Source organism: Astyanax mexicanus, chromosome 14 (genome assembly GCF_023375975.1).
Source record: "Astyanax mexicanus isolate ESR-SI-001 chromosome 14, AstMex3_surface, whole genome shotgun sequence".
In the NCBI taxonomy this organism is placed as follows: Eukaryota; Metazoa; Chordata; class Actinopteri; order Characiformes; family Acestrorhamphidae; genus Astyanax; species Astyanax mexicanus.
This window is the reverse complement of record NC_064421.1, coordinates 24,887,110-24,905,557: the sequence shown is the minus strand read 5'-3', so window position 1 is coordinate 24,905,557 and position 18,448 is coordinate 24,887,110. Positions and strand designations below refer to the sequence as shown.

Below are 18,448 nucleotides of genomic sequence, written 5' to 3'. Positions count from 1 at the left end.
TGCAACTGTAGGCTCACAGCTACATCCTGTAGAAAAGTATTGCCAAAAGATTAGGCCTCTCTGGAGCAGATACACATGAACATACTGGCATCATGCAATAGTCAGGGATGAGTTAGGGTGAGGTGGTGATCATGCAACATTCCACAAGACTATGTGTAAATACCATGAAATATCGTGATAATATTTTAGGGCCATATCGCCCACCCCTAATATTAGGAAATATTGGAAAACTGGTCAAGTATCTTGGCTACGATTGTTTAGCTCGTTCAGGTTAATTATGCTTGTACACTAGCACTTGTACAACTATCAAACTCAACCACAATCAGGTCAAACTGGTCAAAAACTAAGCTAGAAAATTAGCTTGATCATGTTGGTCAACCAGGTTGACAAGCATAGTCAATTTTGGTCTGGTTGGTCACGCTTGTAGAGCAGCTAAACCATCAAACTCAAACAAAAACTAAACGCTACGCTAGTCTAAAACTAAGCTGGTCGACAGGTTAGAGACTGTTACTCCAATAAAATAAGGATAGATTGTTTACTATTTCAATTATTTTTTATAAGACAGTGAATAAGCAGATGTCCCAATACTTCTGTCCATATAGTGTATTTCTTCTAAATGTGTCTGAGATCACAAGTAGGATACAAAATAAACTTAAAGTTTGGAGTTTAATCTTATGCAAACCAGTGCAAACATGAAAAGCGTGAAAGGCATGCATTGTGCCAGCCAGGATGCACGTGTACATCTCACTGCTGTATTCAACATTAAATAGGATATGAACCTAAGAATCCATTATAAAGACGGTGTGAGGAAATGTGTCAATCAAAATCTAAAATAATTTATTTATGAACATATTCCATAGCTTTTGGCGTGAGGATAAATAAATGATAAAAAAGTCTGAACGCAGTACAGCAGATTTGTGAAGGAAAAACAACCTTTTTCTGAAAACAATCTCAGCGTCATGGTACACACTCTCACACACAGACACGGAGGACTAAGTGGATCAAGAGCTGAAAACATGGTGGGGTGGGGGCGGGGTATGTGGCTTCACACGGATTTACAATGCGTATGCAGCGGCAGAGCGAGACATGGCAATTTAGTCATTTTCACTGGTTCTGAATGCCTCAGACCAGCCTTACCCATTTAAAAGCTTTAACCTCTCTCCGTTTTCCTCTTTGTTTCTGCCAGCCATGCTACATATATTTAAGACATAGGAGAAAATCCTTTTCTCAGGGATTGGGTTGGAAGACAGGAGGAAGTCTAAGAGAGGAAGGGGCAGAAAGAGAGTAGAATAGCAAGAAGGGCAAGAATTAGAACATCAAGTCAGAAGAGGTCAAGTTCAGAGCCTCCCACTGCAGCTCAGAAAATCTATCATTAAAACGAGGTGAAAGAAAGCTCTTTGAAGAGAAACTAGTTCCACAAAAATGTGAAAAGAAGTTAAGAAATTCTCAGTACTTCTCAGTGCTCCTCGGAGGAACACTGGATGTTCCTCAGCTTTGAAAATCTGTCATCTGCCATCGGCCTAGATTTAATCTTCTCATCACCCCGGCAAGCATGAATTCACCTTGAACTTGTTTCCCACGCTGATGAAGCTGAGTTTGCCAGCCTTCTGCTTGGAGTCCTTAGAGTTGGAGTTGTTCTCAAAGAGATCCCGGACAAACCTGTCCTTCGACTCGCACACGAGGCTCTCCAAGGACATGTGGAGGGCATCATTATTCTTCTCCACAAACTGGGTCTGCTCACACACATACACAATCAGCAGAGGGCACAGAAAAGCACGTCTCAATCTCAATACACATCTCAACACAAACACAGCACACAGTCAGCCTTCATAAAGTCTTAAGTTAGTCAGCATGTAAGAGAGATTTATTAGCTAATAAAATCAAAAACATTTCTATTGGCCACTTCATTTAGTCAAAAATCTTCACATACTGTAAGGGCCATCAGGTAGTCTGTACATACCGTCTCATAGCACACAGCTCCAGCAAAGTGTCTGATGATAAATCCTTCATCATCTCTTATGTTCCTATGGACTGCTAGCTTCGACTTCCTGGGAATCTTAAAGGGAAAAACAATCAGGTAGAATTAAAAAATCTGGCTCAGATGTTTGATGGCTACAAGCTTTTAAGCAGCTAATGCAGTTTATCTAGTGTTCAAACCATAGACAAAATGTTAGGATGCTTCATGGTAGGTTTAAATGGAACTGACAGTAAGTTGCAGAAATACTGGACTAGAATAATTTAAGACTGGGAAAAGCATTTTTTTCATCATTTTATAATGACATTAAAACATCCCCATATGTAGACAATAAATTACAAGCTAATTTTCGTTGTACATGTTCTTTGAGTGATGCCACAGAAGAACAACTTTTCTTACATAAAGAAACACATTAGCAACAGAGATGTGCAAATTAAGCACACATCTCTTTTTCAAACATGTTTATTTACGGGACCAGAAGTAGTTTAAGTTTTACACTTTTTTTTTTTTATAATAAAAGTATCATGAAAGGTTCTATAAGCAATGTCATAGAAAAATGTTTGGTTCAATTGTAAAATGATATTATTCACATTTACACTTCTTTATTATAAGAATAGTTTTACTGGATCTGAAATGATCTTGGCAACACTTTACAACAAGGTTACATTTATTTAATTTATTTAAGGTTACAGTACTTACAACTAAATGTCTTAACTAATTATTAATTGACAGTAGTAAAACACATCAATATACTTTTTTTTTTTTTTTAAAGTAAAGTCTCCATTGATAAAGCTTTACTAGTGTCAATTAACAATCGGTTTGGACATTACTTTAATAAAGACTATACATTTATATCTGAGCCTTAGCTTTTGTTTGTTTACCAAAAGACTAACTGCCTTTTCTCCGTGTAAATTTCACTCACATGTCACTTGAGTAGCACTCCTGAGGTAAATGTACGATTAGAACAGCACTACTATCATAAATGTGTGTCTAGAGTTGCACTGCTGAAGCAAATTACTGATTGGAATAGCACTACTGAAACTAATGTATTGTTCTTCATAGGTTTGTCTGATTGGAATATTAAAAATTGTTACATAAATATTTTTAAAATGTAGTTTTTAATTAAGTTTTCTACAATAGTCAGTATTGTTTTAATTGTGGTGCATTCATATTAATAACTGCTATTTAAATACCATGCATACCATTTTTTTATGTGCTTCACTTCAACCTATTAAACTTAACTAATGATGCTCTTTGTAATGAAATGTAATGATCTTTATTTACAAAATATTCTTATAAAAGTATATTGTGCATCATAATGGCAATATTTATCACAATACATTCAAATATTGTCATACTGCCGAGCACTAGCTCCTTTACTGCATTGCTCAAATAACCTTTAGAAGAGTTTATATTGTTGATCTATTTGCTTTGATGAAAATTCACATAAGTATTAATCAAAGAGGAATGGAAGACATTTTTTAATTTTATTTCACCAGGCAGAAAATGCCTCCCCTCAAATCAGGCCCTGAGGGTATCTATACTCTGCAGTCCATGACATTGTGCCGCCTACATACAGCGTACATGCCTGCTTTCACTACTATCAGATTTTGCCTCCGGCATTGACCACAGGACCCTACATTTATCTTAGGCTGAGCAAGAAAATGAAAGCTTGGTGTTGAAGCTAACCGTCAGGCGAAAGTGGTCTTTGTGCTTGCTGTGAACAGCTTCTGCAAAGTGCTGGTCGCTGGGCTGCGGCAGGCGGTTCTCCTCATCCAGGATGTCCAGAATCCCCACCAGCTTTGCCTCAATCAGGTCTGCAGAGTAAAACACAGAGCATTAGGGAAGCTAGCGAGCGGCGGAGAGAGCCACCAACAGCAACGGCAGCAGCAGCAGCAGACAGCACCGGAGAGGCACACTGCATTAGCATACCATGACCCTGCCCGTGCGCTATTATCCAGCACGCGCCGGGGCCCAAAAAAAAAGTTTAATGGAGCGAAGGCAAAGCCAGGGAGCACTAGGCTATGTTTGGTAATCAGTGCGAGGGCATCCATTGGGTGCATTATTCATCAGAGATATGTGCGGGTGACCGAGGATCAGACGCAGGCCCAGTCATGTATTTGCATGAGCAGACACCTGTGCTTAAATGAAAGGTGATTGATGAGGGGAAATAGAGGAGAGGCCCTGTGTGTCCATTTGCAATTCACTAGGAGGTGCACTGTGCTCCATTATTAATGGCAGCATTAGCATGGCCTGAGCCGCTGAATGGAAAGTGTCTGTAACCGCTGCGCTCAGAGCTGCTAGACCGGGAGCAGGTAGCCGGGACACAGCTGTACTATACACACAGTTGAAAAGCTGGCAGAAGGGTGACTGGACATAATATTATGCCACTTGTACAATTTGCATGCTCTGTCAAAAGCATTTACGAAGGTTGTAGTTGAGATTCATCAGCTGGCTTCTGCACCTGCTGCAGAGAGCAAAACTCTAGCTGATCTGTGAACATATGCAGTGTTGTTTTAGTATCTTTTTCATTGCAACAAAGTTCTGGTGAAGTGTAAGTACAGTAACCCAGGCTCAAAATCCAATTAGTCCATGTAATTACTTCCGGACTGACAATATGCCCAGAAATAAACTTAATTCTTAATTCTCAGTCCAGCAGTAATACTAAACTGTTTAAAAACTCCAGCAGCACTGCTGTGACCTGTGAATTGCAATGCTGCGAAAAAGCCACCACCCAAATAATACTTTCTCTGTGGTGGTCCTGTGGGGTTCTTATCACTGAAGAACAGGGAAGATAAGAGGATTACAAAAAAAAGTAGAGTAACAGAGACTACAACCTGTAATGCACTCTTTGCACAACTACTTCCGCATTCTCATCTGTGCTGCTTCAGTGTTTCCTGTTTGGCTTTTCCAATATACTCACTATGCCAGTATTTTCAGCTGGTGTTTACAAGAGCTTCTAAAAATTAACCTCACTGTCAAGGAGACCAGTAAAGCCTACCACTAGAAAGCTAGAGAAAGGCTTTAAACTATGTGCATCTTCATACCTACACACTACAAAGATTTTTTTCTTATATTATACATTAGCCCACACAGCTCAGCATTAGCTAGAATAGCTAACTAGCTTGCTAGGTGCATTATTGATAGTTGTTAGTTTCTCCTGTTATCAAATGGAAGTCTAATAAAACGCTAGTAATAATAATAATAATGCTAACTATAATAATCATCATAAAAATAATTAGACAAATGCTAGCTATAATAATAAAAATGCTGGCTAGAATAATGCTAACTATAATAATAATGATAGTAATAATAATCACTATAAAAAGAATCATACAAATGCTAGCAATAATAATGGTGTTTATTAGCCACTGTTTATTAGATCACTCTGAGCAGGGAAGCTATGAAAGCCTAACACTTCCATAAAACTTGGCAGACGTCGTGCAAAGAGGAACACAACAGTGCTGAAAACGGCTTGAAAACTTCACTTCATACTCATTTTGACCTCTCACTAGTAAAAAAAAAAATAGTTTTGCCTACACAGGCGAATGTAAACAATACAACCGGAAACGTTCAAGCCGCATTATTTGAAAACGGAAATGCATCAGAGCCGTGAGTGCAAGGAGCCCATTATGGAACTACAAAGTGCTCCTGTGTGACCAAAAAAAAAAAAGAGGAGTTGATGTTTATGAAGCAGCCAGTCTGTGGGTTTGTGGTGTGTGCTAAAATGCTACATTTTGTTGGCTTTCTAATAAACACATCATATAACCTGGGTGCCCGAACTTTGGCATATGTGGTCACAAACGAAAAAAAAACCTTTAGCTTTCAGTGGAAGTCAGACATTATATTGCAAGCCAAATATTATTTCTATTCTAAAAAAAATGGCAGATAAAAAAACAGCAAAAAATAGTCATTAAATATGCAAAAACTAGCCAAACTGAATCTAATAGCTTAACATATGTTGCATATTCACAAAATATTCTACACTTTTTAATTTTATAAGTATGTATTTATTAATGTGGTATAAAATGCAAATGAAAGAATGTAAGGAGTCAAGGTTTTATGCTCACCTATACAGTCTTGATTATCGACATAATGAACTTCATTCACTCCCAAGCCTTCCTTCTGATACAGCTCTTGTTCCTTCAAAACAACAAAACATATATTAGTAGTGCTGACAAATCCCATTCATCAAAAGCTTAATTTATAATTCAAATGATCTATCATGGATATCACTGAGTTCTGCTCATGTTGCCACAATGATGTCTCTGATTTAATGTGTGTTTATTCATTTCATTTTATGATCAGTGAAGAGCTGAAGAAACTGTCCACTCACCTCTTTCAGAATGCGCTCATTAAAAAACTGCTGCAGCTTCTCATTACAGTAGTTGATGCAGAACTGCTCGTAACTGTTGTGCTCAAAATATTCTGGAGATAAAACATTTAATATTTAATTAATAATTCAGGATGTTTGAGCTATTTGCCTAAAAGAATATAGATTACCTAAATCCAGCTTATAAAATAACATAATAAAAAATCTGTAAGGTACTTGAACAGCATTTGTTCAGAAAGCGGAACAAGAAAAAGTTTAAATATGAAGCACTCAGGAACTCATGAACTCAGGGTTTGTGACTCAGGCTGGTAGTTGGTGAGGTATCACTAAGGTAATTTAGTCAAATGCCAAGTCAAGACCAAGACTGACATTCATTGACTACTCATGGGTATTAACCAACTGAGCTATCCTCTAACATTACATACTAATTAAAATTAATAAGATACAGTAGTGCGCAACACTATTAACATTCATTATGCCACAGTTAGTTACGACCCTGCAATATGATCGGCTGAGAGACGTTCCATGCTACCATTATCAGCCAGTAATGCACTGTAACTGAAGCTCCCCATGTATTAGATGCCAATATTACACGTTATAGCACTCCCTCTCATGTATTATTGCTTAAGTATATCTTTACATTTCTTTTTTTTCCACTTTGATATTTGCAGGTTGTGTCAACTACATATTTGCACGTAGTAAATTAGTTTGTTTGCAATCTTTACTGTAATCATAAAAAAATTAATTAAATATAAATATTTGAACTAACCACGGATTAGAATGTTTGTGCAAACTGCGATGAATTTAAAATCACCCCTTATAAAATCATTAAAACAGAGGAATCTAGCATTACGTCCTACACTCATACTTACCAAAACCAGCGATGTCCAGCACTCCGATGAAGTTGGAGGAGGTCTCGAAGGGGAAGCACTGGTTGACCCGTGTGACCACATGATCGAAGAGGCAGCTGTAAACGGCCTTGGCCAGGGCATCTCGCGCATTGTTGGCCTGCTCCACCTTCAGAGGCACCCTGGAGAGCAACAAAGTGGGCCAGAAGGAGTCAAAAACTAGGCCAGAGCTTCTGCTAATGCAACCTCATCAATAAACGTCCATTCAGCTTTATCCCATCCATCCATTCTACATGCTGTCAGCCCACACCCCTCAACGGGATTCCAGCACCACTGCTGGGAACAAAACTCAATTCAAAAAGTGCAGGGCAAAAAATAAAGTGTCTTCAATTGACCTCTACTTTGAATCAAGGAGCTTGAGACCTACAATTCTGCAGTTTCTGACCGTGTTAATCACCTCCTAGATTTGGCCGAATTAACATACATAGAGGGAACACTAGAGCCAAAGAAGTAGATTTTAAGGGTTTTAAGCCTTTATACTTTGTTTCTATGCACAACTCCAACTTCTCATTTCTCAACAAATGTAATCTCCACGGACGATTCTAGGATCACAGCCAATCAAAACCAATGTTCTCATTGGTTTCACCCAATAAGATAGGTGAGTGAGTCATGTAAGAAGAATAAGAATAATTTAGATTCAAATCAGATACGCTAATTCTAATAATCTCTTAACTATATAATTAAAACCATCTACATATTCTAAAGATATGATTAGGAGACAAAAACTATTATATACAAGTGTTACCTTTAATTTAAACATTTTCACCACTTCAATCAGAAGCTAATAAATCTGTATTGTTCAAATATTATCAAAATGTTGTTTTTGCTTCATTTTTTTTAAAGCATGCAGGGATTCAATTTTGGGGTGCCAATGCCTATGGTTGTCACAAAGCAGCTATACAGAGATCCAAGTTTAAACCTATTTTGGGGATAGAAGCAAGGTTAAAAAAAAAAAAAAAAACACTTCCTCATATTGAAAGGCAGACGCTTTGAGAGGAACAAAGATGAGACCCAGGCGAAATCCTAATCTCCTGGAAGACACACTCACTGAAAGACTGAACACATTCACTTACAACTTACTAAGGAATCTGTATCTCAAAAATATTATCTTTTCCAAGTTTTCCACCTTTACTGGGAGGTTCTAAATCCCTCAAACGACATTCAGCAAGGTGTCAGTTTTGGATTAAAAAAAGACAAAGAAAATGGAGCTATAAGGTTGTTCATAGGACAGTGCTGATAAAAACAGCACCTGCCTCCCAAGTGACCTGCCTAAAGTTAGAACTACTGCATAGCAATAGACAGACACTGCATGGCAAAGCAAGGATATACTGTCTCAGATAGGGGTCAGGCACTTAGAAAATCTGGATTAAAGGGCCTGATCTTTAGCTAATGGTCATCGCTATATATATTCATATAAGAAAAAAAGCTAGTGGCTTACAACAGAGCCAAAAGTTTTCCAAGTGAATACTATATTAGTTCTTATGGCTGATCTGAGTGACAGAAACTGATCTGTTGCTACACACCTTTCAGCCTTTGAACTGCAGAGTGATGCAGAGTCGCTCTGCATAGGGTACCACTGCGTAGAGCACTCATGCAGGCTACACCATAGGCAAATCACTGACTTGATGCAGAAGTATAATTTAGCTTTAACACACTTCCACCATGTGAGTGTTACTGCAGTGCGGAAAATTATCCCCACCCAAGGAGTCATCTGCTCTGGACCACTGAAGAACAGGGTGAAGTGAGATAATAAAGTATGCAGAGAAACAAAAGTTGGTAATTATAGAACTACAAACCAGTCCTATATGGTCAGTACACCTAAAAAGGAGGGGGTCATAATATTATGCTTGATCAGTGCATGTCCACTGTCTTCTTGCTGTCACAAGCGCATGCAGCTAACTTCATCATATGCAGCACCACGTTATAAGAAACAAACTCACAACTTGAAAGAAAAGGGAAAATAATAGCTTCAGTGAGCTGCAAATTGATGGCATTTATGGAATTTCACGGTGTGAACTGGCATTGTCGCTTCAGTGCTGGTAGAAAATTGCCCCCACAGTCTCCACAGACTATGATACGGAACACAACATACTGCCTGCGCTCGGCCGCAATCAAATGAGGAATTGTGGTGTGCTGCTGTGAAGCCTGGACACGGGCCTTCTAGCAGCATCTCACAGCACCTAAAAAGACCCCAGGTGATTCCCCTCAGACACACATGCATTATACATGTGCCACAGATACACTCAGTCTGGCATCTGCACTTGGTTAAATATTAATCCACTGAGCTTTGCCTCATCATTCATACATCACTAAACATACATCAAAAACATATCGGAGGAAAACGTGATAATAAAGCATGTCCTGTTCTGATCCCCTGTAACTGGACTGTGGGTTAACCTCTTCAAGACTCTATATAAGCCCACACTTCATCCACACATTTATAACTACATTACAAAACTGTCATATTTAATATCAGTTTCACAGACCCTAAACTAGAACCCAGTGGGATTCCACAAAACATGCTAAATCAGTGGTCCTCTTTAAAACTTTTTAAACAATTTACCAACTGTGCTCAAACTAAAACCTCCAAGTACCACCTGCTAGGTCTAATGTGTGTGCCAGGCATGTGTTTGCAAACTTTTGATTATTTTTCCTGGTCAGAGCAGTCAGAATGCCTGCAGAGACATTTTAGAAAAATTTAGGCAGAAAATAAATAAATAAATAAATAAACATAAAAATCCTTTAAATTTCCTGAAAATCAACAGTGCGCTTTATAATCCGGTGCGCTTTATGTATGAATTCTACGAGTAAGGTTGTAAGGAGCAGTAAAGTCACAATGCTGAAGTGCAGTGTTATACAGGAGCTTCAGAGAAGTTTGTTCAGCAGCAAGGCTGGAGCAGTATTAGTACTAGCCACTAAGCGTGCTAAGCGCTAGCTCTTTTGCCGTTCAGAGGTGAGTATATCAGTTTTTGTTTTACATTGTTAAAACAAGGTGCATCGGACGAACTGCTAGCGCCCTGGCTTACCAGACCACTCAGGGTTTCTCAGTGTAAATGTCGGGCGGCATTTACAAGTGCTAATTTCTGTTACTGGCTAAAAATTGGCTGTTGAAAATATTGGAATCTAAGCTTACTGTAAATAAACGGAAGCACCTTACAATCCAGTGCGCTTTATGTATGAAAATAGATGAGAAAAAAGACATTCATTGATAGCGCACCTTATATGTTGCCTTATAGTTCTTAAAATACAGTAATTAATCCCCTGGGCAAAAGTTATGGGCATTGGAGGCCAATTGTGGGCTTAATTCAATGAAACACTGATGAAAAACTTATGATGTAGTGATGAAATCATTTGAAAATGGTGATTGGAAAATGAAGGAAATGGGCTCGGCTATATGGCCAACGCCAGTTGTTGGGTGCAGGATCAAGTTATCTTTTTCTGTTTTATTTCACTTCCATTTGGCATACCACCTTGCAATGTATCATGTACCATCAGTGGTACATGTACGACAATATAAGAACCATTGTGCTAAGCTAAATGTTTCTGCGTTAAGATTAATAACTAGGCTTAAAATAGCAAGGAGTTAGTGGGCAATGTGCTCTAAGTAATGTCCCTGGAGAGCTGTAGTGGAGTTCTGGTACCACTAGAATATCCCAGTCTAGAATAACCCCCAGATTCTACTACAGAAGCTGCCGAAGGACATATATAGACTCTCTTAGAACGTTCACTCTTATGCAATCAATAAAAATATGCCTGCTTAAGTGTAACAGAAGGCTTTCAATGCCAACTACACTATTACAGTCCCTTAGCCAATTTAGCCTGTGCCAGGTTTCATTAAAGTGACCATATCTCTGCTGCAAAGAGGCTGAGATTAGCTATTTTCAGCACTGGCTGTCAGTACGAATCCAGCGTGAGAACTCAATAAGGAGATGAGGATCGGGATGAGCCAAATTGATGAAAGGTATTGCTAGAGGACATTCACATCACAGCAGGGAGAGAGGCTGTGATGAATGCTGCAGACCCTACGCAGTAGCCTGTTACGATCGAAGGGGGCTCCCATCACAGGATATGGAACACCACTTCTCGTCATTAGAAGCACCTTAATGCAAATAGACATTTAAGAAAAGCCAGGAGACCCTGTTTCTGGATCAGCCACTGACTGACTGCAACTTAAAAACAACATGCTGTCTAGATTAACTTTACAATAAACTATGTAAAACACACACACAGAGATAAGCACTCTCCACAGAAAGTTCTTTAAAATAACTAACTAGAATACATACATTGCTGTGAAAAAGTATTTTTCCTCCCTACAGATTTTTGTTTTTGCTTTATCATACTTACACTGTGGAGGATTTTTGGTTCCACTCTTTTTTGCAGAATTGTTTTAATTCAGCCACATTGTAGGGTTTTCAAGCATGAACATCCTGTTTAAGATTGTGCCACAGCATCATTCCACTTCTGCCTCATTAGCCAAAAGTATATTTTTTTCCAATTGATGGCAATTGTGAGAAAGGCCTGTGTTTTTTTTTTTTGGTCAGCAGTGGCTTTTTGCCATGGAACTCTCTAATGAAATCCCTTTTCTTTTGGGTTTTTTTGGGACCTCCTGGATGGGTTGTCCATGCCTTTTTTGTAATTTTGACAGACCAATCACAGCTGGGAAAGTTCATCTTGTTAATCATGTTCTATGTTGTCACTGTCCAATAATATATAAGTATCCCAATTTTTGGTCAATTGTAAGTTGACTACATAATGTGAACGGGCAAACTGTCCCTTACACTGTGCCAAAATTTATTGATGAACAGATTGAGAGAAATACTTAAAAATGACCTGAAATAAACTCTTTTTACAATGACTTCTATTGAAGATTTAGAAGGTTTTTTTCTCTCTCCTGTAAAGCTGCTGTTTTAGAGAGACTTGTTCATTGGACAGCGACAAAATTATCTTCACTTGGGAATAATAGCTTTGTGGTCCGCTGGAGAAATGGCATTATAACCTTTTCCAAACTGATAGATGATCAATGACTTTGTTTTCTTATCTTGTTTCTTCAGATTGGGGCATAATGTGTTGCTTTATGAGATCTTTTATCCTGCTTCATGTTGATATACAGGTTCTATTTAAGAGATTTCTTGATTCTACAAGGTCTGGGAGTAATTAGGCTTTGGTGTGGCTAGTAAAACTAAACAAAAAAAATGTGGTAACTTACAGTTAATTTATGGGGGGAGAAAGTAATTTATCAATTACTTTTTCACACAGGACCAGGTGTGTTAGGATTGCTATCTTCCCTTAATAAATGAAAATCATTAAAAACGTGTTTTTTGTATTTACACAGGTGCGGTTAGACTCAATTAAGAAAAAAATAAAAAACAGAACAAAAACATCCAAAAGACCAAACGGTGGATTAAATGGATGTCTCTTCTCTGAAGATTTTTTTGTACTTTCAGACAGAAGGTTTTTTTTTTTGTAGATGTGTTCTCTTCTTGAGCTCTGAATTGGCAATCATAGAGGGGGTAGATTAGCATTATGGAGAATTGATATTTCTAGTGCCAAGCCTGGAGTGGCAACAAGAGAGACACTATTTTCTCTATAATAATAAAGTCAGTGGATCACAAAAATAGTTTTTAAGCTGTTATTTTAAGGTAACACTGCAACATGATGTTGCTTTAAGCTTTTGCAACAGGTCTCACTCAAAGTCATAAACAAAATTGATGTACACTAATGACTGCAGACATCAATTAAATTGTTTTATATCATCAGCTTTTTTAACAATTCAGTGATTTTACCCTGTTTGGAGTCTTGGGAAACCCACTGAATATCTGGCCTCTAGTGGCAGTTTGGTTAAGCATATTATAAGACAGAGCTGGGCAAAATTATTTTATTACAATTTTATCACAAAGAGTGTAAGAAATCCTGTCTGACTAGGTGATGTGCAACCAAAATTATATAAATCACTGTATTATGCATGAAACAGTATTTGATTTGTAGTTTATAAGAAATCTGCCACAGCTGAAAAATGTTGTCTGTCAGAGTTTTAACACACCGAGCTATATTACAAGGTATATGAAATAAGACACAAATAAAACCCACAGGCTCAATTACACCAGAGGACAACTTGCATTACAGAATAAAAAAAAAAAAAATATATATATATATATATATATATATATATATATATATATATATATATATTTATGAGCCACAGCTAACAGTAGATGGGAAAGTGTCATTGTGTTATAGCAGCCAAATCCCATATATTTTAGACAATCAATTTAGACGTTGCTTTTTAAAATCACACATTTAAAGGTCTCAAAAGAACATATCTATGATATGTTTTTGCTTGAGGACAAAAAAAGAGGAAATTTTGCATATTATCAGATAATGTAAACTGCTTATTAGTTTACACACAACCTTTGTATACATCTTCTGACAAAATTTGTCAAATATGCCAATGTGAATGCTACATTAACCAGAGCTAAAATGCAGCATTGTAGATAAAGCTACAGAATATGCACTTTGCCAAATCTGCAATATATAAGTATATATTAAAGCACAAATTAAGTTAAACAAAATTGCATCTGGACAACTTAAGAATACATGTATGATGCCGCTCTGCTCCATTTAGGATGGTGTAATCAGGATGGTATAATTATGTACGCAGGAATTCTTACTTGATGACTGTGCCTTTGGCGCCCCCTGCAGTAGTGAGCATGACCCTGGTGGTGAGGCTGACTCTCAGGTCCTCCTGGTCCAGACCCAGGAGCTCTGCACAGTACTGCAGAGTCTCACTCGATTGGTTCTTCAGAACACACCCACCTGTCAGACAACACAAAAAGTATGACCATTTAGATTTTTTAAATTATTTTAACTACCTTGTAGATTTTATAATTTTACCATGACAGGACGGACAGCTGAAGTCTTGAAAAAATTTAAAACAGTTTGAAGGTTGTGGTCACTGAATTCAACATATCTTAAAGGGGTGTTTATCCCAAGATGACAGGGTTGATGGGGAATTCTTAAAATACTTGTATTTTAATCAAGGTAGTGAATATATATAAAGACATGTTATATTGATATAGACCCACCTACCCTAGTATTTATGACTAAATGAACCTCAATCAAGCAGTTAAAATGCACTTTCCAATGCATATTATATCTGATTTTATTGGCAGTGCAGCAGGGTGATACCATTTCTCTGAAGCATATCCTCCAGCAAAGCCTTTAAAGTAAACCCACCAGTTACATAACATTCACCAGTGTTCTTAGAAGCATGTGAATAACAGGATGAGACCTCTAGAGGGAAGCTTAGCAGCTGGTAAGGAAATTCAGCGTTTTTAATTAAAGTAAATAATGTTCTGCATTCTCTAAATGAGAAATAATAGTACCTGCTTGTCGGCAGTAAGAAAACACAATCTTACACAGTTTACTAATGAGACCTGTTGAGGTTAGATGAGCTAAATGAGGGAAGAATGCGTGTGTATGTGTGTATGGCAGCAGAGGATGGTGAAAAAGACAGGTGATTGAAGAATGAGGAAAAAGGTGCTTCACTTTAATTGACAAGCAGCCTGAGAGCTAGTCTGTCTTTTAACTTTAAAACATGGATGGACCGCAGGCTGAACGTGGGCTTTGTGGGCTCCAGGTGGGCATGGGCTCTGAGTGGGTTTTTTCATGTCTTGATACTAGGACTCAGTTGGCTCTCCCAAATAGACAATATCATTAAGACCCACCTTCATGTTCCATGGGTCCCATCTAAGCTCCATGTGGTATATTTAAACCAGTTGGGCCCATGTTTAACCCATGTTTTTATTATGCGAGACAAACATGGAGCCCATGGACAAAACTGATTGGATCCCAGTTGGGCTACCAATACAGGCTCCACATTGGCATGTTACAGACAGATGGACGGATCCTTTTTTGATCCTGAAGGAAATTTAGGAAACTACTTATTTACTGATTAAACACATAATTGTGCACAGTCATACTTTGCAGGAAAGTAAATGTCATCTTGCTCTTATGGCCTACAACAATGTGGCCAATGAGACCACCCATTACATGATACATGTTATCTGGGTATACATATTAACATTGCAGCAGTTTTAGGGGGAATAAGGGGGGACTTGTTTTATAGACTGCTAGATTTTCTATAAGATTATGTTAGGCTTATGGTTTATTATCTTCACTACATTAATTATTAAGGTAGTTTGGTAAATTATTTATTAAGCCATGCATAAAATGCTATTAAGCAAAAATATACAGAACACCAGATAATCTAATCTAGTCAAACACTACACAAACAAAAGTACTGGGACATTATACAACATTCATTCTAAATCAAGGGCATTAATAAAGAGTTAATTGTGCTTTTGCTTGAATAACTCTCTCTATTATCTAGTGAAGGATTTTATTGATTTGATTTAAGTTATAAGCAATCCAAACTAAATGCCTAAAGTTTAAATAAGACAGGGTCCTCCAAAATCTTCTCTAATGATGCTTAAATTAAATGCAGCTGATGTGCTGCACCTGATTCTACTTGTGGGGTTGTCCAATGTTTTTCCTCACAAGAACATTTCATTTCTATTTATTATATTTCAAAAATCCTTTTTAAAAAAAGACCAAAACCTAAAGCTACATCCACAGGTTTGCAGTGACTGGATATTAACCATTTTGTTTCAGCTGCTTCGCTCTGTGTAGTTTTTTTTTTTTTTTTTCAGGAATATACTGGTAATAATAACACATACAATATAGTAATAAAAACTTTCCTAGTAACCTGTTGTAAACAGGTGGATAGCCCAAAGGGAGCCAGAAGCATGGAAAGATAATGGCAGCATTTACCAGAGGTGCTCCCAGTCTCTTCAAAATCGATATTGCCTAGATGCAGAACTCCAGCCACCACTCGGAAGAGATTGAGCTTCTCAGTGTCATCCAGGCCAATCTTCTTCATGGCCACACACATTCTGTTAAAGTCCCCAAGGTCATCCAGCAGGGGGTCTTTCAAAGCTCCTGCTTTCACATGCTACAAAATTATACACAAAACAATCAAAACAAGCACAGTAGCGACGGCAACAGCAGTTGAGTGTCTAATACATGAAGTTCCTGTGTGGAATGGCACCAATAATGCAACAGTAGATCAAGTAGAATTCCAGAGATTTTTTACTTCTTCTTGGTCAGGATCGCAATGAGTCCAAACTTACAAGGAATCTGATTTGGGGCTAGCCATTATTACAATTTAGTAAAATCATTTATACACTGCACATGTATTTGAAAACTAAAGCATTCAAAGTAAACTCATGCAAACTCCACCCAGACAGAAACCTGAGCGAGGTTCAAAACCTCACCCCCATGCCCCTGGAGCTGTGCAGCACACACACCCTGCATAATTCAGTCATCGAACATGTAAACAAGGTCAATCAAAGTGGTGTGACGTGCAATGGAGCATCGTACAGAAACTCGGCAGGCCATATTTCTTTACAGTGATCGGAGTAGCATGTCTGCAGAAATTCAAACCTACTAAAAAAATATTCAATATGACCTCTGAATGTAAACAAGTCTAATAAGGTATTACATAGGGATGCCTCAATCTGACCCATTGACAATTATCCACTACTACTACTGCTACTACTACTACTGCTACTACTACTATCTCACAGACAGAGACAGAGATGAGCTGGTGAGCTCAGCATTAAGAGACAAAAACGCTATGTTCACATTATCAGTGCTTCTCTCTCGTACCCACAGCTGTGCAGCTATAGCTGCAAAAACAGCAAAAGCAAACCGCCTGACCTTTTTTTCTTCTCCTCAACCTGAGCACGTATTTCAGACCTTTTCAAACCTTCAAACCTTTCTCTCAAAAGTATTATTTAAAAAAAGTGTCTCAGGCATCAGAGGGTGTATATGTAATTATTCTATCTGATAACTTTATTAGTGGCCTTTTTTTGAGGCATTTAACATATCAAGTCTAGTCTTGGACTACACGCCATTTTGAATGGAGATTTTCCACCAATAGGAAAACGACAGTCTACGACAAGGAAACGACCCCTTACTGTTAACTCAAAAGTTCAAAATGCCTTTGTGAAACCCATCCAAGAACAAAGGAAGTCTTGCCTGATCAATTATGAACATATTTCACAAAATCAGTGGAATTTTCTTTCACCTAAAGATAATGAAAAAATAAAATCAGCAATTCTCTTCATAAACACACTTCATCCCGCAAATACAAGCCTTTATGGCAGCAATCTGTTGCAAGAATGTTGATTCCTTGACTATGTTTACACCTCATCACTTTATTTGTATCTAAATTATATCCTAGTAGACTCAAATCTATGGAACAATTAATAGCTTAAAATGGTCCATCCTAGTCAGTTTTCTTACTAATACATCTGAAAACCTTAATATTAAGAAAAGCTGAAAAAAAGTAATCACTCAGACTAACACCTGACATGGTGTCAAAAAATAATTTGACACATGTAAGATATTCACACACATGTACCAGTAAGTGTTTGAGTTGCAAACCTATATACTCTAGCATGCATCTCCACCACAACAAACCCATGCACAGAAAGAAAGAGGATCACACACAGGTAAGCAGATCTAGTGAGAGGAAAAGTAACAAATTAAAAAAACATCACCTTTTTGTCCTTAATTTGAAAAAGAGCAAAGAGACATACGCAGTTACATACGCATAGCACATAGCAAATATTACTCTGCCATTGCAATTCCCATAAAAAAAGATATCCTATCTTGACAATATGTTTTTTAAGCATATCAAAGATGTCAAAGGACACTGATTCAACTGGATATTTCATAAACAAAACTGGAAAAAAAATCTGTTTAAATAGCAGAATCTGCAGAATCTGGCACCGATGCATTTTGTCTGCATGTCAAAACACTGTTTAACTTATATCTTAAAAATATATATATATATATATTGTGATAAAATTTCCATTTACTCCCATTCAGGCTTAAACGCAATAAACAAACTAACAATAGATTATTTTCAATACTTGGCTGTAAATCATTTGGACCAATGACAGCCTAAAGTATGGAATCCATAACCCAAATGCTTGGATTGAGGTTTTTTTTTTGTTTTGTTTTTTTGAGAGGCTTTGCCATCACCATCATTCGTTTTAGCGTTTTCCAGCATTTGACTATGCAACACACGTCTGAATCAGTATCGAACAATAAACATTAACACATTAATTTAAATATATAAAAAAATATTCAGTTAAAAAATATAAA

General features: G+C 37.5%; 1 protein-coding gene across 3 annotated transcripts in view; it reads right to left on the bottom strand.

Annotated features, from left to right (window-relative positions):
• myo6b (myosin VIb) overlaps positions 1–18,448 on the bottom strand; it is a 70,593-nt gene that overhangs the window by 28,150 nt on the left and 23,995 nt on the right. For all 3 annotated transcript variants that reach the window (XM_049463755.1, XM_022672881.2, XM_022672883.2), the window contains exons 11-18: positions 16,046–16,226; positions 13,885–14,029; positions 7,181–7,338; positions 6,312–6,403; positions 6,046–6,118; positions 3,665–3,792; positions 1,961–2,056; positions 1,563–1,733 (exon numbers count right to left, since the gene is read on the bottom strand). In XM_049463755.1, the coding sequence (XP_049319712.1) occupies positions 1,563–1,733; positions 1,961–2,056; positions 3,665–3,792; positions 6,046–6,118; positions 6,312–6,403; positions 7,181–7,338; positions 13,885–14,029; positions 16,046–16,226 (1,044 nt within the window). The remainder of the gene's footprint in view (positions 1–1,562; positions 1,734–1,960; positions 2,057–3,664; positions 3,793–6,045; positions 6,119–6,311; positions 6,404–7,180; positions 7,339–13,884; positions 14,030–16,045; positions 16,227–18,448) is intronic.